Consider the following 24522-nt stretch of genomic DNA (forward strand, 5'->3'; position numbering starts at 1 on the left):
AACATTGTGCGTTTCCATTCATTTGCTTTTTGTGAGTTCCTTTAGTGTCTCCTAAACTGACGCAATGTTTTGCTAATTGATTATGTCGCTATGAAGTGAAAAAAAAGCTGGTTTTGAATCTCAAAGGATGACCCATTGTTCGCCTATTTGCACTGAATTTAGGTATCGTAACAAATGCAATATTGCAAAAAGCTTTGCTGCTGTTGATGATGTCGTGTGAGATAGTTTAAACGTCTGTATTTAGTTCCATTCTGGAATGACAAAGGTAGCTGTAGAAGAAATTGTTTGGCAAGAGCCATCTCCATACGCTTGAATATAGCCACGGTATCGAAACTATATCTGGTATAACGCTAGTTATTGTGCTGCTAGCGTAAACATATCTCGTTTGCGAATAATTCCTTCAATCGAAAGGTCAATTTTTGGGGAGTCGCCATCGAGGGTAGGAGATATCTGAGAACCAAAATTCGTGGGGTGGTAGAAGTGGATATTGTGCATCCGGATCACCGTATTGATGCTTGCCCTGTCTCTCTAAATGAGTGCAATTGCTGCCTTTTGTGCTCCACTAAAACTCCATGACCGGGGTTGTTGGAGAAGTATGGGAGAGGCCTTTACCCTGCAGTGGGCGTAACCAGGCCGATGATGATGATGATGAAAACGTGAAAGTAGCGTCGACGAGTATCAACCATCCTCATAACAGAAAATGGAGGATGACGTCCCCTGCAATTACCAAAGAATTTGAAGTTGCTGTGGAATGCCTGAACATACTCTAAGAGCCCTGGGTATTAATCTTTGAGGTCTCTCTTCACATGAACGGAAGATTCAATGCAGAACCGGTGAAGAACATGCCATCTTTTGCTTTGGAAGTGTATTGTGTACATTAGTAGGGATCAAGCAGGCCCTCCCCCTATTGTGCCTGTTACGCGGCGAAGAACATGTATTATTGAGTTTGTTTGCTCTTTGAGGGATTGATTGTGAGAATTTCAATAAAAGTATCCGTCTTGTATAACCCCCCGAAATTTGTGTTGTTTTACTATATGAAAATGTTGTCCCTCAAGGCGCACCTGAACATCCTTTAGATATCTTCCTGTGAAAGGCAGCACAGCCGTCTTACTGTACGACAGTTCCATTCCCCTTTTCTTTGGGAATTTGTCCGAGATGTTTAGGCTTTCCTGGAAAGTTCATTGAGCAATTCTGGTACTTGAACCGGAGGCCCAAATACAAACATCATCCGCACACATGAATTGGCGTAGCGCCGGTGGAAATCTCCGCTGTGAATCCGCCATTACGCATTTAAGGGGAAAAGGACCTAATGCACTACCTTGTGCGATTTTCTTTAATGAAAATATGCGAGCAGCTTTTTCTTTCGCGTGTTTGTATAAATACTGATCTGCCATTCAAGAAGTTTGGTATCCGCCGTAGCACTCTTCCAGACACCCCAGTTCTGGCAGCCCACCTAATATATGACCCTTTTGTTATGCCTCTTTTGCGTTCGATCAATATCATTCCATCTTCGTCACTGCATCGGTGTCATACAGTCGTCGTCAAGTATCCGTGCTGATGGGTGACCTTGGCAGGCGAGTGCCCTAAAGAAGTGAGACGATATCAGGGTATGGCATGTAGTCAAAGAAACGAAAGTCTAAGAGTCACCACTACATGTATTAAATCAATATGATTTCAGAAATATGGCGTGTTGCTTGATTGCTCGATTGCTGTTAATATTACTGTCGATGTTGATCGTGAAATGAGTTGTGACGTCTTTCTCTGTTCGTGTTTTTGGGCAACCAGCCTCGTAATTATATTGTGGTTTTGTCACGTAAAGTCCCAAGTTATCTTATTGTGCGTACAAAACAAAAACAAAGAGAAACGTGTCCAAGCCGGTAGTGTCCGGCGCACTCAGGCTGGCTCTTTGAACGAGACGAGATTGCAATGAGATTCTGTCTGTGACAGGAAATCATTGCGTCCATATAGACGAGTGCACAGTATCGCGTGGTGCGGTTTGGTGTGGTGGGGTGTGCCATTATGAACGTGCATTACCTTCACTTTAACATTGTGGCTGGTATCATCTCCAACCAATAAGCTTTGCCGCTAGCCATTTCAGGCTTACATCTATTCTTGATTACGGTGGAGCCAGCATCTTGTGTTTATAGCATCGGGACGACGGACTTTAAGAGTGGGGCATCGATGCGTGCACTGATTTAAACTTTTAGGGGGATTGCATTTTACCCGCTTAAAACTTATGGGATCGGTCATCGCAAGACGCGTAGGCATTATCAGGCACTTACGCGAATGTTATCGCTGATTATATCTGTTGTATATGTTCTCGCCGAACATAATTCGATTAGGTTGTATTCGGGACACGAATAACGTCGTTGTTTCTGGAAGGTGCAAGAGCACGAAGGATTGCGGTAACCTCGCCAACAACTTCCTGTGGCTATGAAGCGAAATTTACGGGCGCGTGGCTGCTGCAAATGTGTGGCTGCGCCAAGTAGTCCGGCAGCGTTTGACCGTGATTTTCGGTTGCTCCGAACCAGATTTTCATGTTAGTATGGTTAGAGGGAAATCTGGCTCTCCGATCATTCAACCATCATGGAAATGATGGGAAGTGCAGACTACGGATTGGCATTCTGTTGAGTGGCGAACTAGTCTACAAGTATTTTGGCAGTTTTGGTTTCGCTAATTGCTATAACGTGCAGTGGGGCAGTGCGACGCAAAGCTCTGTGTCTTTGTTCTGTTGCTCGAAGTGGGGCTAGCGCTTTGGGCAAGCGGCTGGGACGGTGTTTGTGTGGCGGTATGGTGTCGAAGCCCCTGACGAGAAAGCGATGGCATCGTAAACGTTGAAAGAACATGTTGTGACCGTCTGGACCTTGGTTTGTTAAGAGCGTTAGGTTTGCGCTTTAGCGTTACGTGGTTTATGAAACTTGAGAATACCAAAAAGAAGATGCTACTGATACAAGACATAGACAGTTGTACTTCTAGGGGCTTGACAATAAAATTTTATTGAGGGCTTCATTATGCATTACTCATTTCTGTGCTCATTAAAGGCGTGTTTTAGGACTTTGAGAGCACAAACTTACTTGTGGTGGGACAGGCTGCTGCTTCCTGGCTGTAGTTCAGTGTCGCAAAACGGTTATGTGCAAATCCACGCCATAACCCTTCGGAAGTGGCACGTCGATATAATGTATAATGAAGCATACTCGTAGAAGGCCACATGCGTCCTAGCTAGCACTGCAGCAGATGTGCTTAAAAGTACTTGAAGGCGTGCGGCAATCGTGACAGCCGACGCAGCCTTTCGAAAGAGTGAGAGAGTTCGCAAGTGCTTGTCTTCTGAGGGAAAAGTCTCGCGTTTGCAGCGAGCAGGCGTCGTAGCAGACGACACTTGTAGCATTCCTCTCAAGGACGCAACACTTTCTGACAATGCAACATTTTTAGTTCCATAAATACTTGCTGAGTGTTTTTATATGAGTACATGCACGGTTGTTATTGCTGTTGTAAAAATAAATAAATAATTATTCTCTGGCAATAATTCGGGAACACAATCGCAGAAGAATGCATACCCTGGTGTGGCCGGTTGACAAACCATAGGAAACCGTGCTTCAATCTCAATGTCATACAAAGTTTATGTAACGTGCTGTACATTATATAAGATATTAGATTTTACGCGATAATATTTTAGTACAGCTTCGTTTACTGCGCCGCAAGCAAATGCCACTAGTCTAAAGATCGAAGTCAATCCGAAGCCTGTACTTCCGATCATTCCCATGTAGGTTGACGCAACGCTCATGAGAGCCCCGAAGACACTAGCGCCACATTTGCCTCAAAGGTATTTCTTTAGAAACTCTATGGTCCGAACATACGCTGAATCGCCGCGGTTTCCCCGTGCGACGGTTTTGCGTTTCCCAGACGCGGAAAGGAAAAAAAGCAAAATAAGTAAACCTCTACTCTCAGTGGTGTGTGCTGTCTTATCAAACTGTTGCTAATAGGGTGCTTATGTTTCGTGTTTCCGCAGCCTAAACCCCGGTGGATTAATACGCGGGACTCTTTTCAGAAGCGCTCGCACTTGTGCGCGATTTGCCTCCGTAGCTTTCCCTTCATGGCCACTGAAAGTTGTCCGCGCTTACAGAACCTTAGAGTAGCCTTGCATAAAAGCCGACACGCTTGAGTCGCAGGTCATATGTTCGGCAGTTATCGACTGTTCTCGCCGCTGTCGTTGGGCTTTGAAAGTCTCTTGGTTTTAGGGGCGGAATTTTGCCCAATAAAGAGTTAGTTTTGTCATACGCATTCTTCCTGTAGTGTGCTATTCACCGTCACTACAATGTGACACCATTGACGCTGCACTGACGTAGCAGAATCTCCAGGCGATTGATCTCTGCAGTCTCAATCATCTCTTCTCGTCTGGTTTGGATGCCCGGTTGACTCATCACCAGAGATTTGATGTCTAGGCACTACAAATACCCTTTTAGGTTTCATAACAAGCATTAATCCTGTAATTTATGGCTTATATGGGCGCCAAGGACTGCGATTTAGCCATGTATAGGCTCAATTAAGGAACTGCCGCTGGGCATGTGGGGATAAATCATGATTTTATAAGGAACACAGCCGACTAAGCCCTAATCTTATGCATTCATAATTTTGCCGATAGAACGGAGCGACGGACAATGTGCAAGTTACATGATTTATATGAAATATAGCCCGACTAGACACAAGTATAAAAAAGTTGCGAATTCAATGACAAAGAAGCACAATTTAAGAAATTTATTGGTTCATGTTATGTATTTTTACTGAGTCTAATTTTGCATGCAGAAAAGGAACACGCTCAACATGCACCGAAGTTATTGGCACATGCTCGTGATTCCCAACGTGCAATGGCCTTGCTTCCTTTGGAATTGCAGAATGTTCTCCATTCAGAGCCTTCGGCAGGTATTTCAGTAACGAAAGTCTGAGGTTTTCGTCCGAGATGGGTTGATGTTGCGAACTAACTTTCAGCAGCTGGTACAATCGGATTGGGGCGAACCTTTACTGAACGTGCAAAATGAGCCCCACATTGCAGGTCAGAGTTGCGCCCAACCACTCCACTTTCTCCACTTTCTTTCCCTTCATGTGTTTGGTCCCGTACAGCAGTTTGAGCCCTTCTCATGGCGACTCTCTCGTCTGATACAAAGCTGTTAACAACAGCATTTACACCACCAGTGTTCGTTGAATATTGCAATGCCTTAAGCCAAGTTCCCCAGCAGGCGATAGCATTATAAACATGATAAGGATAGGGCAAAACACGGAAAACAGTATTGTTCTATCCTGAAAATTCAATACAAGCACCAACATCGAAACAAGCATGTATAGGCATAATAAAGGGGGCACTAAAATGTTCCTAGGTCCAAAGTTCGGGCATATATGATAAAAGTACGAACGATAATCCAGAACAAGCAAAACTAGAATTTTGGTTAGAGTTCAAGTCTCATCACTTAGAATTTTTTTAATCTTTCATCCTTTATTTTCCATACCTTCACATATTTTTTGTGTTCGGTTTTTTGCTCTGTCCCAGGCATTATGGTCTGTTCAATTAGCTGGTATTAACAAATATAGCGGCTATAGGTTAGCGCAAATAACCGTTCTGCCAGTCTAGTAGCGGGCTGCACATGTGATTATCTGGTAGCCTCTCAGAGGGCCTAAGCCATTGCAGTTGGTGTCATATATTATAGCAATTCATATAAAAGCGTTATAACGAACTACTTGATTGTGCGCAGATAAACACATATAAGCAACAGCAGGCAAAAGCTACACCCTTTTGATAGTTAAATTAACGTCTCCCCCTACCTTCCAAACAACCATTAGATGGGCAAGCCTTTCATAATAATAACAGCTAGATTGTGAGCTCAAGGGACAAGGTACGAACTGCGGCGAAGAGGATCTCGGACAATTATCGGCGGAAATGACTACGGAACGAGAAAAATGGCAAGCAGCAGTTTTCTGCTGCATGAACTGGCTCTGCGGTTCTAAATTGTCGCATATTGTGGCAGAGATGTTTTCTTTCGCGTACTGAAATATCAGTGTAGGAAATGCTTGTATTGTACCTGCATCGTATATAGCCACTGCCGTTGGTAAATGAAACTCTGACTTCTCGATTGGCGGCGGAAATTTCAGCTGATAATTCGCTGGGCCTATTTGCATACAGTCAAGACGTTTGGAGCCTTAAGCGCGGTTGCAGTGCAAATCTACAAGTCTAGCGAAGCAAATACATTACTGGCCTCATGGTCACAGCAAGCCTACTGACGATTTGGTACCGTTTTAAATCCCATAATAAACTTGGTTAAAACACGTTGGCGGGCTAGTTGGTTAGAATCTATGGTAGAGTGGAAGCGCTGTGTCTGTGTATCTGTTTCTTTCTTCGTCCTCGTCCAGTCGCGCTTATACACTCTACCCATAATAAAGAGATGCAATGATCAAACCGATTTAATAAAAAATCCTTTATTATTTTTCTGATTTTGGGTTACTGTAACCAAGTTGGTTTAGTAACCATAGTTCAGCGAACTTACAGAATCTAAGCAAGACTAACACCGACCGGTGAGTCAGAGTACCATTGAGCGGCGGCTGATTTTTTTGTGGAGAGTTTCAGTTCGAGCTACCCGGGCTAGATCTGATTTTGTTGAGTCTGACCCCTAGTGAGCCTTTCGTTAAATACCTATTTTGTGAGTCAGTTTTACTGAGATTCGTTTATTTTTGGAAGTCATCTGGGTAAATCTAGCAAAGTGATTGTTTTTCTGTGCCGTCTTCCCTGTGTACTGGGACAGCTTTGCGTGTACGTACTGCATAAGAGGTGCATGCTTGCAACTTGTCCCAAATATACCATTGGACGTTCATCCTTTGCAGGTATATAGCATGTTCAAACTTCCCATAGCGTGGCGCCAGCTTTCAACATATAAAGAAACAGAGCAGGAAACTATTATAGGGAAAATAATTGCTATGATTAATTGAAGTGTAGAAACAATAACGTAAAGGAAAACGAAAAGTTCTGATCAACAAAAGAGCGAGTACCTCGGATCTCGTTATTCTTAACAGCTCATTAAACCTGCAGTGGCTACGCGTGACTTGACGGTTGTCTCTGCTTTTCCACTTTTGTGGGTTTTAGTTCTTCACATTTCGTTGTCGCTGCGGCCTTATCAAAAGATGTATGTTTTTAGGGGCTTGGACCCTTCAATAATTTATTTTACCAGGCTATCATCATTTATGAAAGAAGACACGCCGCCCTATTGAGATTTCTTCTTTTCTCATCACTTCAGCATGCAGTCAAAATCAAAACAAACACCTAGTTGGCTGCCAAAGTGGTGGGCATGTCCCTGGAGGCTTCTGTCCTGGAATGAAGCCACCGGCATGCGAGAGATCAAAGACAGTGTGCGCATGCGTCCGCGGATATTTCCAGAGGTGGGACGGCCACTGCGTCCGCTACAGGGACTGCGGTAAGTACGCAAACACTGGGTACTACTCATTGTTTCCACTTTGGCACTGAAGTATTAGCTACAGCTGGCGTGAACCTATTATCACGATCGTGTCCTTCCGCTTAAGTAACATCGTAAACAGACAAGACAAGATGGTCTGACTGACTAAATGACCAAAGGAGTATGACTGACTGACTTATCAGCCCAGAGGCTGGCTGGCTGGCTGGCTGGCTGGCTGGCTGGCTCGCTGGCTGGCTGGCTGGCTGGCTGGCTGGCTGGCTGGCTGGCTGGCTGGCTGGCTGGCTAGCTGGCTGGCTGGCTTGCTGGCTGGTTGGCTGGCTGGCTGGCTGGCTGGCTGGCTGGCTGGCTGACTCAGTGACTGACTCACTTTGGCTTACTGGCTGACTGTTCCGCTTTTATACTGCTGCCAACAGTAAAAATGCTCTACACTTTCAGGCTTTTGCAGTGTACTGCTCGAGTAGGCGTGACTTAGCAGGCAATAATATGCATCATTATGTAAGCACACGCAATGACGCAGCGTTTTTAAAAGATAATAAGATCGTAGATGCATGTTGTCGCAAACGTGTACTCGCACTTAGGTTATTAAGTGGGAGTCTACTTAAGTCTACTCCCACATAAAACATGGTAAGACAGAGTAGTCCGGATGTCGCAAAACGGTTATAAAGTCGCTGTTTATATCACCTCGAGCTCCATTCATGCAGCAGCATCGATTTATCTGCACAGAAAAAAAAGAGCAGCATGGAACAGTGGAATAAATTGTAATCACAAACGTTGCTGACGGCTGTCAAAACTTTACGCTTAGTTAGGCACACTGGGCCATAACATTTTGGCCATCGCCAGCGTTCGTTATTTGCGATACGGCGCGATGAAATGTAAGTTACTTATTTCTTTTTGTTTTCCTTCCTTCTGGCACCTCCACTCATAGATACCCTTACGCGTCACCACCCCCACCTCTTCCACCATTCTTCTGACGTCTGGCTAGTCCAATCGCTACTAGTTGACACTTCTGTATAAGCAGGTTCTAGTGCCAGAACGACAGATTGCTTATCTTCGCTTTGTCTTTTTTTCATAAACCTTGGATATATATTGCAACTAAAGTCTTCAGGACCTTCGAGCCCAACAAAGTAAGTAATATAAGCTTACTTTAAAGTCCGTTGATAGACAACTCTTGTTCGTGTATCTTTCTTGTGTAGTTCGTGCCGTTTGGCGCTGTACCTAGTTTGAGTATCGACTACCAACATGCCCAAGTACTGACCTTTTGAAGCATATTTATAAGATAACAACTCCATTACACTTATTCTCAGTACAGCTGGTCGTTAATGATCCTCTTCATGTCCATCTTTTTCTCCCCTGAGCATAGTAGCACTCAAGAGGACTGTTGCCTACAGGCGACCTCTCTGCCTTGCCTTAATGAAGTCCCCCCGACCCTCTGTCTTGAAAACAGACGTCAAATAAAGGTCGTTGTCGATCAACAAACACATTGATGAACTTTAAATACGCAAGTCGTACTATACGAGTAAGTCGTGCGAGTTGGTTTATGCTTATCATGAAGTTAAGAAGCACGAAAGAACAACAAAGATGAGATAGAAGATAAGTTAACGCTTAGTCACTACTGAAGTTTCTTGTGAGTTGGGAGTGCCCTAATTTCTGTGTGGAATACGCGGCTGTCCCAAGTGTCTTTGTATTCGCAGGCTCATTTAAGCCAACTCGCTCTACCGTGTTCTTGCTTGGATTCCCAATTCTAAGATATAGGTATACTTCTGGAAATAAACAGATACTTTAAATTCCTATGCATTTAGTGTAGACGTTGAAAATATGCATATATTCCATACTTCAGCATCAGCTATTTCTTAGCGAGAGGACAATAATGAGCCAGTTTTGATTGGAAATATGGGATGTCCGCAGTGTAGTTATGTAGGTTCTGGCCTTCTACATTCAATTCTTGCTTGTTGGCTGGGTTACCGGAATGTTGATCTACAAATGCACGCCCCATCAAGGCCGTACTTCCATTACTTGTGGGTCCTCTAGTATATATTTGTAATCTAATATTAGAGACCGGTATATTCCCTGACAAAATGAAAGTTGCACGCCTAACCTTAATATTCAAAGGAGGAGGGAAAAATTATCTGAACAATTACAGACCTATTTCTGTTTTGCCGCTCTTTTCTAAGATCCAGAACGCATAATATATACGAGGTTAAACAAATCTTTAAATGCTCATGATATAATATGTAAACAACAATATGGATTTCGGGCTGGAAAATCAACGGAGAAAGCACTGCTATTCATAAAGGACCGTATTTTGGAAAACTTTGAACAGAAACTATATACACTGGGCATTTTTCTTGACTTCCAAAAAACCTTTGATTCTATTAAACATGACATTCTGATGGAAAAACTGGGAAAGTATGGTATCAGAGGAATACCACATGAGCTGATAGACAGTTATCTCAAAGGAAGAAAACAATACACTAGTATGAATCAATTCCTGTCAGATATAGGAATAATTAAATACGGTGTGCCGCAAGGATCTATTCTTGGGCCTTTGTTATTTATTTTATACATCAATGACCTCGTTAACATCCCCTTGACACCTGATATTATCCTTTACACGGATGACACTAATGTCTTCTTTTCTGGTCCAAGTCTAGCCTCACTTGAACAACATGCAAATCAGTGGCTGAGTCAGCTACAGATCTGGTTAAAAAACAACGAACTTGACTTAAATATAAAGAAAACACAATATATTATTTCCTGCCCCAAAAACAAGCCCTTGAATCATCACGACCAACTACATATGTATAATACCAATCTATTGCCAAAAACTTCTTGCCGCTTCCTGGGCGTCTGTTTCAAGTATGACTTAACATGGACAGATCACGTGGATCAGGTTCGCTTTAAAGCATCTAGGTCTGTCGGTTTGTTGCAACACGTAAAATATCTTTTACCCCTGCGTTTGAGAAAACAGATTTATTTTTCCGTAGTTCCCTCCTATTTTATGTACTGCCAGCTTGTTTGGGGTACATGTAACAAATCAGATTTAGACCGCCTTTTCTCGCTTAAGTTCAGGGCGTTGAAGACGGTATTCGGTTCCGCACCTGTTACCAAAGAATCCCTGTACGACGCAGTTAAGGCACTGCCGTACTACCACCTTTACAGTTTGTCATTGGCTGTACTTATTTTTCATAAGATTAAGCATGATTTTACATCCTTCTGCACTAAGTACTTAAACAGGAACCTTACCCATAACTTGCGCACTGTATCTATGGTTTGGTCGAAGTCACGCACAAATTATGGTACTCAGATCATAGACAACCAAATAGTTACACTCTGTAACACTTATCCTTTAATGATCAACTGCATAAATGACTGCAACACCCTTTCTCAATTTAAGAAAAAAATGAAAATGATGCTTTCTTCTCCTGCCTCTTTTGCTTAGAATTGCACCTTTCTTTTATCTTGAGCAAGTGCAATTTTAATGATTATCTACATCATTGTTTCCGTGAATTAGAATGATGTAATCAATGTATAATATCAAATCATAGGATAATTTGTCATATGTGACACAGTATTGTGTTTTTGAATTTCCACTGATTTCTTTGATCTCACAATGTACTGCAGTATTTTGTCATGCCGACCTGCTGTCATAATGTGTGATCCCGAGGTGAAGGCCCTCTCAGGAGGCATTGTTGCCTCCTTTTGCCCCGCCTCGTGGACATCCTGTACCACCTATGTATGTCCAAATAAACTGAATTTAATTGAATTGAATTAAGTGTGGAACTCGCATTCGTCCGTTTGTTGCGCACATCCTAAGTAAAGGTGTTTTTTGAGCCACGTTAATCGACAACTAAGTAAGCGACTACATCGAATGTGCAAAACGGAATCTGTACATTTAAAGATACACAGCGATTCGACTCGTATACTTCTCTTTACGTTTGAATTACCGAGTGGTGGCCAGATACGCGTTCTTGTCTATAATTTGAGGTGGCACTGAATCACGTTTGTGGGAGTTATAAGTGAAGTCTCTGTATATCTTTACTTAGCTTTAATTCGGGCCTCTCAAAAGTACTAAAAGGTGCGACTGTTATGTCTATCCTGGGCTCTGTGCTTGAAAATGTTTTTTTTTTTGTCCGTAGGGCGCAAGAAAGCTGAATAAGCCAGATTAGGCAAATTAATGCGCAGACGAAAGCAATACGTTCGAGCGATAAGCTAAAGAAAGCAACAGTTTTTTCTTATGTTCATCGCATGCTGCGTGGTATAAAAGATACTGCTAATGGCTGTTCCTGCGACACCGCTGAAAATTTCTTAAAACTGCTTAAAGAAATTGTATAAATGAGAGGGGTACATGACTGCCCTCCTTTCCTTTTTTCTTTTTTTTCGGCTTGTCCTTCCACGTAATTGAACGCACGTGCTTTCTCCGTCTGCCACTGCTACATATTTTTATTTTACACACACTACTATATTATGTTTGTGTGATAGGATGTATGCTCTGAAATCGTTTGCCACGCTTTGTATACAAATATTCTTCCAGTTTTGTTCGTCAAGTGTTCGTCAACTTAGCGCTAAGAGCAGTTTGCATTTTCTTCTTCTCGAATGGTTTTACATAGTTAGCGCTAAATGCTACGTTTTCGAAAATGACACGCTGTTCACATTTTCAAATTCAGTGCTATGTCATTTTACTCAGGCTTCGCACCTTGTACTCAATGTATTGTTCGTCATGTATATAACCGCTCCTGCTTAAGGCCTATAATCAGAGGCTGGCAGTAATGTTGAAATAAATGAAATAAATAAATTGTTATGTTATCACTAACACCCTAAATGCTCCTGTTAAGCCTAGGCAGGTTTGTTTGGCATTCGACAAAAACATGAGATTACATAAATGACTGCAACTTCTGTAAAGAAAGTTACAAGGTTGAACTTCTGCCTTGCCCGTACCGGTGTAGTATACCGAATTTCGCTATAGTGCGGGATAGTTCTTATTCGCCGCGTAAATGATACGTTCAACACGTAACTGATAGGTTCGGAGAACACACGAATAGCATTCGAACTAACACGCAGTCTCATTTAACAGCCCGTCGTAACACGTAATACATGCTGGTCCTTTTGTTATGAAAGAGACGCTCTTTGTTAGCGCTAGTAAGAAGCAGCCACAAGGCTGGTGATTGAGACCTATCACATTGTGTGCAGAAATGTGTGCACTACTCAGCCTTGCGTCCGGCTCTGGGACAAAAATGTGCAATGTCTGTCTGGACCTGATGTGACTTTGTATATATATATATATATATATATATATATATATATATATATATATTGTAAGCACTATTAACGTACTTCGTCGTTTTCATTTGTACATAGCCATCATCATCTTCACTGTTCTTCGACTTCTTCGCGCGTGAGCTGGGGGCGTTGCCTTTGGTGGAATAAACAGCGCTGGACAACTTGATCGGTCTCGGTATTATAAAGTGGTGGAGGTACGTCAAGATCCCGACGTCCTCTCGCGTTCCCGTCCTCCCTGGAGCTCCGTTCCGGTCGCCGCCTGCACCCAACTACCCCTACAACAATGGACACTTCCGACCCCGGCCCTTCCGGCGCCTCAAACCCTACCACACAGACGACCCCACCTGCGGCGCCCTCTTGGACTGTGACGAGCCCTCAGCGCGATCCCCCTGTCTTTGCGGGACTCCGCGGTGATGACGTAGACGATTGGATCGACCACTACGACCGCGTGAGTTCTTGTAACAAGTGGAACGACACCCAGAAATTGAGGCACGTCGCCTTCTACTTGACCGGTGTTGCAAAGACGTGGTATTTCAACCACGAAACCGACATCGCGGATTGGACCACGTTTACCTCGAAGCTGCGGCAAATCTTCGCTTCCTCGTCTGGCCGTGCAGAAGTCGCCAAACAGAAGCTGGGAACGCGCCGCCAACTTCCCCAAGAGTCTTACACCTCATACATAGAGGATGTCTTGGCTCTGTGCCGCCGTGCGAATCCTAGCATGACGGAAGCCGAACGCGTTCGCCACATCTTAAAAGGCATTGGGCCTGTCGCGTTCAACGCCTTAATCGTGCAAAATCCGGCTTCTGTCCAAGACATCACTTCAACGTGTCAACGCCTCGACGAGCTGCAGTCTATTCGTCTTCCACATGACAGCAGCGATCCTCAGGTTGCTCATTCTCCAGATCTACGTGCTCTTATCCGCACCATCATCCGCGAGGAGCTTCAACTACAAGACCTAAAGCGTCCCCCTGCTGCCTGCGCACCAACCCCCACCTTCGACTTGCGCGAGGTCGTAAAGCAGGAGTTGACAGCGATGACTACACCCACGACGCATCTTGCTCCGGTAGCGCGCTCCACCCCTACCTACGCGGATGTTGTTTCGCTACCCACCCCTACCGTGACTTCCGTGCCTACTGGCGTTTCCTATGACCATTTGGCTTCGATGGGAACCAGAGCACTTGCTGCGCCATCGTACCCTCAGTGGCGTCCACCTCGTCCGGTTTGTTTTTACTGTGGCATACGCGGCCATATATCTCGCTTCTGCCGCCGGCGCCAGCAGGATGAAAGGCGAGGCTATGCTGAGCACGAAAGAGACCGCACTCGCCGATCAGACGACTACTATCCCGGACCGCACTCATTCCCTCAACAGCGTTCTCCGTCTCCACCAGCTGCTCCCAATCTGCCTCATAGTTCCCGTTCGGCCAGACGTCGTTCTCCATCCCCTTACCGGCGCTCTACATCACCACTTCGTCCCACTTCCCATTTTGTCGACCAGCACTCGGAAAACTAACTGTTGCAGTTTTTGGAGGGGAAACTGCTTCTTATCGGTCTTCAAAAATTCCTCCTGTTCGCCCGGCCAACATGCTTTCTGTGACTGTCGAAGGTGTTCCCGCATCAGCTCTCATCGATACCGGTGCCGCCGTTTCTGTTCTTCGGAGTGATCTGTGTTCCCGGCTCCGTAAAGTAAAAACGCCTTATCTTGGACCTATTTTGCGTGGCGCTAATAATGCATTCATTCACCCTGACGGACAGTGTACTGCTCGTGTTCTCATCGACGGCATACGCCACCACATCGAGTTTATCATCCTTCCAACGTGTATCCATGAACTTATACTTGGTTGGGACTTCCTACATTCTGCTTCAGCCGTCATTTCATGTAGAGAAGAAGTTGTCCACATCACAGATACAGAGCTTGAACCTGTTGCGGACTCTTCACTTTCATGCGTGAACTTGGTCCTCGCTTCAGACTACGTCCTGCGTCCTGGTCACGAAGACGTTGTAGCCGTAACGTCCAGTCAGATCGCCGACGGAGACGCCCTAGTCGCCCCTTCTTCCCGCTGTACTTCTCGCGGAATTCTCATTGCCACCTGTCTCGTCCGGTTTTCACGCGGCCGCGCCCTTCTGTCTGCTTGCAACACGACCCCAGATCCTGTGATGCTGCCCAAAGGGATGACTGTGGCAACCCTCGCCGACACTCAACCAATCTCTCTAGTCACGCTTTGCCCTTCTTCATCGCCAGCACCAACCTCAGGTTTGGATGATTCTTTCCCTCCTCCAGCCGTTCTTGGTTCTGACCTAACAGCCGCGCAGTCCGAAGCCTTAATGGTGGTCTTGGCAAAACACAAAGCCTGTTTCGATAGCTGTTCCTCTGTGTTGAGCCAAACTCCTGCGGCTACACACCGTATCGAAACCGAAGGTTCCGCTATAATACGACGACGCCCCTATCGTGTATCGCCGTCCGAACGAAAGGTCATTGAACAACAGGTCGCTGACATGCTTGCGCGGAAGATAATACGACCTTCATCTAGCCCATGGGCGTCTCCCGTGGTCCTGGTAAAGAAGAAAGATGGCTCAGTTCGCTTTTGCGTGGATTATCGAGCGCTCAATAAGATCACGCGCAAGGACGTATATCCAATACCTCGAATTGACGACGCTTTGGACACACTACAAGGGGCGGAGTATTTCTCCAGCATTGATCTTCGATCAGGATATTGGCAAATTCCGATGAACGAGACTGACAAAGAAAAGACCGCATTCGCTACACCGGATGGCCTTTATGAATTTAACGTGATGCCTTTTGGCCTTTGCAATGCTCCTGCCACATTTGAGCGCATGATAGACAACGTACTTCGTGGTCTAAAATGGAAGACATGCCTCTGTTATCTGGACGATATTGTCATCTTTTCGTCTGACTTCAGCCAACATCTTCAACGATTAGACGAAGTTCTCAAGTGCCTTGCGAATGCTGGTCTCCAGATCAATACAAAAAAATGCAAATTTGCAACCAAAACAATAAAAGTATTGGGTCACGTCGTCTCAAAAGATGGCATCCAGCCTGACCCCGACAAGATTAGTGCCGTTCTTCAGTTTCCTCGCCCCCAGCAACAGAAAGATCTACGTAGTTTCCTCGGCTTGGCGTCATATTTTCGTAGGTTTATACGCAACTTCGCAGCAATAGCAGCTCCTCTACACAAGCTACTGGTTACCGGTGCCTCTTTCACGTGGACTAGCGACTGCGAGTCGGCTTTTCAAGCTCTTAAGCGGCATCTTACTTCCGGACCAGTGCTTCGCCACTTCGATAATCGTGCCCCCACCATACTCCATACTGACGCAAGCGCACAAGGTATTGGCGCAGTACTTCTGCAACGTAATACAGCATCTAAAGAGCAAGTCATAGCATATGCCAGCCGAACACTTTCTCCAGCTGAGCGGAACTACACCATTACAGAGCAAGAGTGCCTGGCTATCGTTTGGTCGATTCAGAAATTTCGCCCATACCTTTACGGCCGCCACTTCACCATCGTCACCGACCATCATGCTCTGTGTTGGCTGTCATCAATGAAAAACATGTCAGGACGCTTAGGACGCTGGATACTCCGCTTGCAGGAATATGACTTCACTATAACGTACAAGTCTGGAAAACACCATCATGATGCAGACGCATTGTCTCGCTGCCCACTCTCACTCTCTCCAGGTAACGCGCCGTCGTCTTCCCAACCACGTCGTTCCGATGCTACGCCTGCCTCTCACCAACTCTCGATAACATCCCTGGACCAAGTTACGCTTTCATCACGCTCTGATTTCGTCTCGCTTCAGCGGGCCGACTCCTACTGTCGAGCTCTCATGGATCGCCTTAGTGGGTTCGCCGAACCGCCCAACAGCCGCTTGCGACGCCAACTTCGACAATTCCGCCTTCAAGGTGGCGTGCTACACCGCTACATTTACCACCCAACAGGTCACCGGTGGGTCCCAGTTCTACCTCGCTGCCTTCGTTTGCGGGTATTAGAGGCACTTCACGACGATGTATCGGCTGGCCACTTAGGCTTCCACAAGACATACGACCGCATAAAGACCCGCTGCTTCTGGCCTGGCCTATCCTCAACGGTGGCCAAATACATTGCCTCTTGTGCGTCATGTCAGCACCGCAAACGCTCGACATCCCCTCCTGCCGGTTTACTACAACCTCTCCCTTGCCCGGACGCACCTTTTGAATTTGTTGGCATTGATTTATATGGTCCCTTGCCGTTGACACCCTCCGGTCACCGTTGGATTGTCACTTCGGTCGACCATTTAACAAGATATGCCGAGACTGCCCCTCTGCGATCCGGCACCGCTTCTGAGGTCGCCGACTTTTTCTTGCGCGCCATCGTCTTGCGCCATGGGGCTCCTCGCGTTCTTCTCAGTGACCGTGGCAAGGCGTTCATTTCACAAGTCCTCGAGGAAGTTCTTCGAGCCACTAATACCGTCCACAAATCTACGTCCACTTATCATCCGCAAACCAATGGCCTTACTGAGCGCTTCCACCGTACGCTGTCTGACATGATTTCCATGTACATCCGTCCTGACCACACTGACTGGGATAAAATTCTTCCTTTTGTGACATTCGCATATAACACTGCTATTCAACGAACTACCGGCTACAGCCCTTTCTTCCTTGTGTATGGACGATCTCCTACCACCATATTCGACAGAGAACTATTTTTCGCACCTTCTTCGCCTAACGCGTCGCTTCCGGAAGATTTCGCTGCCCGAGTTGCACATTGCCGTCAAATCGCCCGGCAAAGCACAGAAGCTACCCAAGCTGAGCGCAAGCGTTACTGCGACAACAAACGCCGTGACCTACGTTTTCACCCTGGAGACCAAGTCCTGCTTTGGACTCCAGTCCGCACCCCAGGCCTCTGTGAGAAGTTCCTTCCACGCTACATTGGCCCATACACCGTTGTGCAGCAAACATCTGCAGTGAACTATCTCGTTCGCCCAGTACACTCCGTCACTGACCGGCGCCGCCGGAATGCTGAAATTGTTCACGTCTCGCGGATGAAGCCCTTCACTCCCCGTTTAGATAATCTCTAATCTGCGGCCAGGCTGGCCGCTTCCATGACGGGGGGAAGTTAGTGTAAGCACTATTAACGTACTTCGTCGTTTTCATTTGTACATAGCCATCATCATCTTCACTGTTCTTCGACTTCTTCGCGCGTGAGCTGGGGGCGTTGCCTTTGGTGGAATAAACAGCGCTGGACAACTTGATCGGTCTCGGTATTATAATATATATATATATATATATATATATATATATATATATATATATATGTATATACAAAGTCGCATCAGAATTACAGGTCCAGACAGACATATATATATATAAACGAGAAGAAAGGGGGTTGGCCGAGGGGCCAGATTTTTATTAGTCAAATCATAAGAAGCCAACAAAGCAGGTTCGGTTCCCACCTGCGGCAAGCTGTTTTTTCATCCATTTTAATTTCCATTAATTTCTCGTTTCATTATTCAATTTATTTATTCAGCACAAGTAATTTCCCCTATGTTGTCCTTGGTGTCAATGTTTGTTGGCTTCTTGTGATATGACTAAAAATCTGGCCCCTCGGCTAACCCCCTTTCTTCTCGTTTATTACATAACGAGGGTCTCGAATCCGGCTACATTGATGCCTTCAGGTAGCATATGTGGGTTTATTGACCAGTTGCCTTCACCCAAAAAGATCACGTTCCCGTGACGCCTGCGGCAAGAAGAACGTTCCACGTCCACCGCCCAAGATCTGTGAGTGGTGGCGCTGGCTAACACTCCCAATGTTCTACTAGGACACATAAATACCCAAGAAAGTGGATTGGGAAACAGCGCCGCGGTAGCTCAATTGGTAGAGCATCGCACGCGAAATGCGAAGGTTGTGGGTACGGTTCCCACCTGCGGCAAGTTGTTTTTTCATCCACTTTATTTCCATTAATTTATCGTTTCATTATTCAATTTATTTATTCAGCAAAAATAATTTCCCCTATATATATATATATATATATATATATATATATATATATATATATATATATATATATATATATATATAGCCAGCATTTATGCGGACTTTGTTTGCTGTGCAAACTCACCATCAATCATGGGCTCATGCTCGTTTTTGGGTCGGCGCCATTTTTCCTTGTTGGAATAAAGCGTCATCTGGTCCGCCGTATTTCAAGTGGTGGAGGCGCTTCAAGATCCTTTCGACCTCCATCCTCTTCAAGATCTCTCCTGGAGCTACATTCAGGCCGCCGCTTACGCCAGGAGGCCGCCATGTCACAAGACCAGGCCGCAGCGTCCACCAGGTCTATTCAAATGCCGCGCACCCCCACTCCCAGCCCTGCCAACAACAGGTATCGCGATCCTTAAGTCTTCTCTGGCTTGCCTGGTAAGGACGTTGAAGACTGGCTCGACAACTACGATCGTGTCAGCCAGTACAACATCTGGAACGAGACATCCAGGTTAAACAACGTCCCATTTTACATCTTTGAAGTAGCCAAGACATCGTTCCTGAAGCAGGAGAGAGACTTCCATGATTGGTCTTCTTTCAGGGAGCAGCTACGGCGGATTTTTGGCACACCTGCGGTTTGTTCGGAAGTTGTTAAAAAGAGGCTGTCTGAGCGCGTCGACCATTATGGCGAGTCGTATACCTCGTACATTGAGGATATCCTCGTGCTTTGCCGCCGTGTCGGCAGTGCCATACTAGAAACAGACCGCGTGCGACACCTTCTTCGGGGTATAGGATCTACTGCCTTCAAGGCACTCGCCGCTCAAAATCTTTCGTCGGTGGCGGACGTCGTCTCCGTCTGTCAGCGCCACGACGTCCTGCAATCAATCCGCTTGCAACGAGACTTTTCCGACAACCCCCTGGCAAACAGCATTGAGCACCGGTCTATCATTCGAGCCATAATTCCTGAGGAATTGCGAGCGCATGGTTCACCCCTTTGCAGCAGCGTTCACGTACAACCTGCTGCTTCTTACCTGCGCGGCATTATTATAGAGGAATTGGCCTCCCTGCAGAACGCCCACCATGCCAACGCTTCTCCTTGCCCACAACCGACGTCTTACGCCGAAGATGCAGCGATGCCAGCCGCCCCATCTCCAATCACACCACCTGCGCCTGTTCACAATCACCTGTAACCTTTAGTAACCCGAGCTCCGAACCCACCTTACCACTCTGCCTGGCGCTCATCGAGGCCTATCTGCCATTACTGCGGCTTTCGAGGACATATCTCCCGGTTTTGCCGACGCCGCCAGCAAAACGAGCGTCGTGGTTACGCTGCCTTTGAACGCGATGAGCCACCTCCTCGCATCTACCGTACTTATAGCGATAATCCTACCGCTCGCCGATCTCCATCTCCGGCCGACTTCTCCAACACCGCCCACAACCCACGTGCCTCGAGACGCTGCTCCCCATCGCCGCTCAGGCGTTCTGTTTCGCCACTTCGGCCTGTCTCCCAACTCCATGGCCAGCGACCGGAAAACTAACCAGTGCAGTTTTCGGAGGGAAAACTGCATCGCCGCGAAATGCTCTAAGGCCTCCGGAACGTCCTTTGAACATGCTATTGGTGTCTTTGGAGGGTGTGTGGTTGTTAGCTCTGATTGACACGGGAGCTACTATGTCTCTTATGTGTGCGGACCTGTGCTCTCGTCTGCGGAAAGTGAAGACGCCTTATATTGGATCATCCTTCATTGGAGCTAATGGAGCAATCATTCGACCATCAGCCCAGTGTACAACACGCGTCTTCATTAATGGTATCCGTCATCACATTAGGTTCCCGATTTTATTCCCGTGCGCTCATGAACCAATTCTAGGTTGGGAATTCCTCTCGTCAGCGTACGCTTTAATCTCTTGCCGTAAGCGTGTAGTCCATATGACCAAGACGGTCCATTGCAGCGGGAGTGCCGATGAGCCACGACTGCGTCTTTTCGCTGCCGCCAATTCTGTACTGCCTCCCGGCCACGAGAAAATCAGAACTATCTCTTCTACGGACATCACCAATGGCGACGTGCTCATCACTCCTTACAGCCGCTGTCCTGCCCGTGGGATTGTCTTCGATTCCTGCCTGGCGTGGTTCAAAGAAAGCTGTGCAATAATCATCGCTTTAAACACGACCACTTAGGCAATCCTCCTACCTCAAAGCTCTGCAGTGACCTGTTATGTGGACACCCAACCAGTCTCCCTGCTTCCTCTTGCCGCCTCGCACGCTCTTCCTCAACAGGGCAAATGTGCTCCATTTGCACTTGCTTCCGTGATAAGTCCCGACCTTACTGCTGCTCAGGGTGAAGCGTTGCTAAAATTGCTCACGAAGCACCAGGCCTCCTTCGATATGGATACTTCGTCACTCGAAAACACCTCCGTTGCCTCCCATCGTATCGACACCGATGGCCAGACTATTGTACGCCGTCGTCCCTACCCAATCTCTTTGGCCGAAAATCATCAAGGAGAACGTCGCTGATATGTTTAAAAGAAACAGCATACGCCCCTCCACCAGTTCTTGGTCATCACCCGTCGTTTTACTGCAGAAGAAGGATGGATCGGTATGATTTTGTGTAGACCAGCGCGCGGTAAAGAAGATCACCCGTAAGGATGTATATCCTATGGCCCGTATCGATGACGCCCTTGATTCTTTGCAAGGCGCGCAATACTTTTCCAGCCTTGATGTTCGCTCCGGATATTGGCAAATTCCAATGCACACAACGGACGAAGAAAAGACCGCCTTTTCTACTTCGGACGGTTTTTACGAGTTTAACGTAATGTCATTCGGCCTGTGCAATGCTCCCGCCACATTTAAAAGAATGATCGGCACTGTTCTTCGTGGCCTCAAGTGGAAAACTTGTCTATGTTATCTCGACGACATCGTCGTGTTTTCCTCAACTTTCACTGACCATCTGCAACGCTTAGATGAAGTGCTCACATGCCTTTCTAATGCCAGACTTCAATTAAACACGAGGAAGTGCCGTTTCGCAAGCACAACGAATAAACTTCTGGGCCAACTTGTTAGGAAAGACGGCATCCAGCCCGATCCGGACAAACTTTCCGCAGTGCTCAACTTTCTATGACCACTTCGTGCAAATGAACGGCGCAGCATCCTTGGACTCACCTCATACTTTCGACGTTTCATCCAGAACTTCGCCAGCTGTCATATGTAAGAGGCATGGGGCACAAAAAGAAAAGAAGGCTGCTGGATACTTCGATTACATACATATGATTTGGATGTCATATACAAGTCTGGAAGGAAGCACCAAGATGCCAATGCTCTTTCACGGTACCCACTACCGCCATCATCGGAGCACATCACATCGACTTGTCAAATTGGCCGCACGGTAGACGCATCGTCTATTACACCGATTTCTTCTTTGACTCCATCAAACAGCCCTTGAGTGCTTTCCACTTACCAGCGCACTGATTCTTATTACCATGGTATCATTAATCGCCTTAGCGGTGTTTCATCTCCACCCAATGCCAGGCTACGGAAACTGCTCAAACTGTTGAAGTTCGAAGATGACGTACTCTACCTTTTACATTTTTCACCCGGAAGGCCATCGATGGGTTCCCGTTATACCGCGTTCTCTTCACGCTGTAGTTCTGCAGGCCTCACACGATGACCCTACGTCAGGCCACTTAGGTTACCACAAAAAACACGAGCGCATACGCAGCCGATTCTTTTGGCCAGGTCTTTCTACGAGCATAGCTAGATATGTTGCCTCGTGCACGCTTTGCTATCACCGTAAGCCACCTACTACTGCTCCGGTGGGGACGCTACAACCACTTCCTTGTCCAGCAGAACCCTTCTCTCTCGTAGGCATTGCCCTTTTCGCGCCGCTACCACCTACACCATACGGCAACAGATGGATCGTCACTGCTGTTGACCACTTGTCCCGGTACGCTGAAACAGCCTCAGTACGTTCAGGAGCTGCCTGAAAAGTAGCGGCCTTCTTCTTGCATATCATCTACTTACGTCACGGTGCGCCTCGCGTTCTTTTGAGCGACCGAGGCAAGGCATTTCTTTCAAGCACTCTTAATCAAGTTCTGCAAGCGTTCAACACCTTGTACAACACAACGTCTAGCCACCACATCCAAACCAATGGCCTAGTAGAGCGATTGCATCGCACGCTGTGCGACATGCAATCCATGTATATTGAGCCTGACCATCGTAACTGGGATGCGATTTTCCCATTTGTAACATTTGCATGCAATACGTCTGTTCAAGGGATCACCGGTTACTCTCCCGTTTTCTTAGTATACGTCCGCCACCCAACCTCATCAGTCGACGTTTCTCTCTTCTCTGGCGCCGTCAACGCTTCACCATTCATTTGCGACCAGTTTGTGTCTCGTCTAGCCCGCATGAACAATGAAGCCAGTCAAGACCATCGCAAACATCGGTACGATGCCTCTCACCGCGTCGTTTCCTACCACCCTGGTGACGATGTGCTCCTATGGACAGCTGCACGAACACCCGGTTTATGTGAGAGGCTTGAGTCTCGCTACATTAGCTCCTTCAAGGTCATAGAGCAGACCTAACCGGTGAACTATCGCGTTACAATCGTTGATGCCCCAAATGGCCGACGCTGGCGTGTAACAGAGATCGTGCACGTTTCCCGCCTGAAGCCCTTTCATCTCCTTTCCACTGTCTACAGTGCGGCCAGGCTGGCGGCTTCCGTTCACGGGGGAAATTAGTGTAAGCATATATAGCATATATGCGGATTTCATCTTCATCTGTAGAAACTCAACACCAATCATCGGCGCGTGTTCGTTATTGTGTCGGGCCATGTTTGCTGCTTGAAATAAAGCGTCGTCTCGACCGTGGTAATTTCACATATATATATATATATATATATATATATATATATTGTTACGGTTACTGTTAAACCGACTTTATTTAAAGGACGAGATTGATGGTGAAGTCAAGATGGCGTCCCGAGGCTGCACCAGCTATCGTCTTTTTCCTCTACTGCTCACCCGGCCCATGCCGTAGCAATCTCCGGTTGCCAGACGAAGCCCGCTGGGCAAGTCGAAATCACTCGGAAAGCGTAGGGTGAAACCGCTTCAGACAGGCAACATGTACTAACTGGGTCCGGCTAGACCGACGACCAGCGGACGTCAAGCGTGCCACCACGTACGTCAAGTCACTCAAGCGATCTACAATGACGAATGGGCCCGGCTACTGGGGTAAACACTTTTCGCATAAGCCACGTTTACGTTCTAGAGTCCACAATCACACAAAGTTTCCTTTAGCGTACGAGACAGACTGGTGCCACAGTACGAAGACAAGCGATACGCCGGGCTTCTTCTGCAAGACAAAGTGTCTTGGCAAAAGAGTACTCGCTGTGAAAGTCAAACGGTAGTATAGTGTCAATGCAGCTTAGTGTTGAACATGCGTAAAGGAGCTAAAAAGGACTGTAATCGGTCGTCTCATGCTTTGCAGTAATATAAGCATAGGTGATGAAGGGGAGTACATCATCGCAGTCCTTGTGATCGGATGATACGTACATGGCCTGCATGTTAGTTAGAGTTCTGTTCGTACGTTCTACAAGCCCATTTGTCTGAGGGTGATAAGGCGTCATATGACGGAACTGCGAAGTGCAGAGACAACGCAGTTCTTCTACGGCGTCTGCAACGCACTGACGACCGCGATCGCTATTGATGACACGGGGGGGGGGGCATGTCGAAGAATAATGAATCGAAGCAAAAACGTTGCAACGGACGCAGCTGTTGAAGATGGTACGGCCAGCGTTTCCGCGTAACGGGTCAGATGGTCGACACAT

The 24522-nt window shown here is 46.5% G+C and overlaps 1 protein-coding gene across 6 annotated transcripts in view; it reads left to right on the forward strand.

Annotated features, from left to right (window-relative positions):
• The window catches only part of LOC129385670 (uncharacterized), a 124726-nt gene that overhangs the window by 25837 nt on the left and 74367 nt on the right, over positions 1-24522 (forward strand). For all 6 annotated transcript variants that reach the window (XM_055072555.1, XM_055072557.2, XM_055072559.2 and 3 more), the window contains 2 exons: positions 7275-7451; positions 8550-8575. In XM_055072555.1, coding sequence (XP_054928530.1) covers positions 7275-7451; positions 8550-8575 — 203 coding nt within the window. The remainder of the gene's footprint in view (positions 1-7274; positions 7452-8549; positions 8576-24522) is intronic.

Source organism: Dermacentor andersoni, chromosome 7, assembly GCF_023375885.2.
Source record: "Dermacentor andersoni chromosome 7, qqDerAnde1_hic_scaffold, whole genome shotgun sequence".
Taxonomy (NCBI): domain Eukaryota; kingdom Metazoa; phylum Arthropoda; class Arachnida; order Ixodida; family Ixodidae; genus Dermacentor; species Dermacentor andersoni.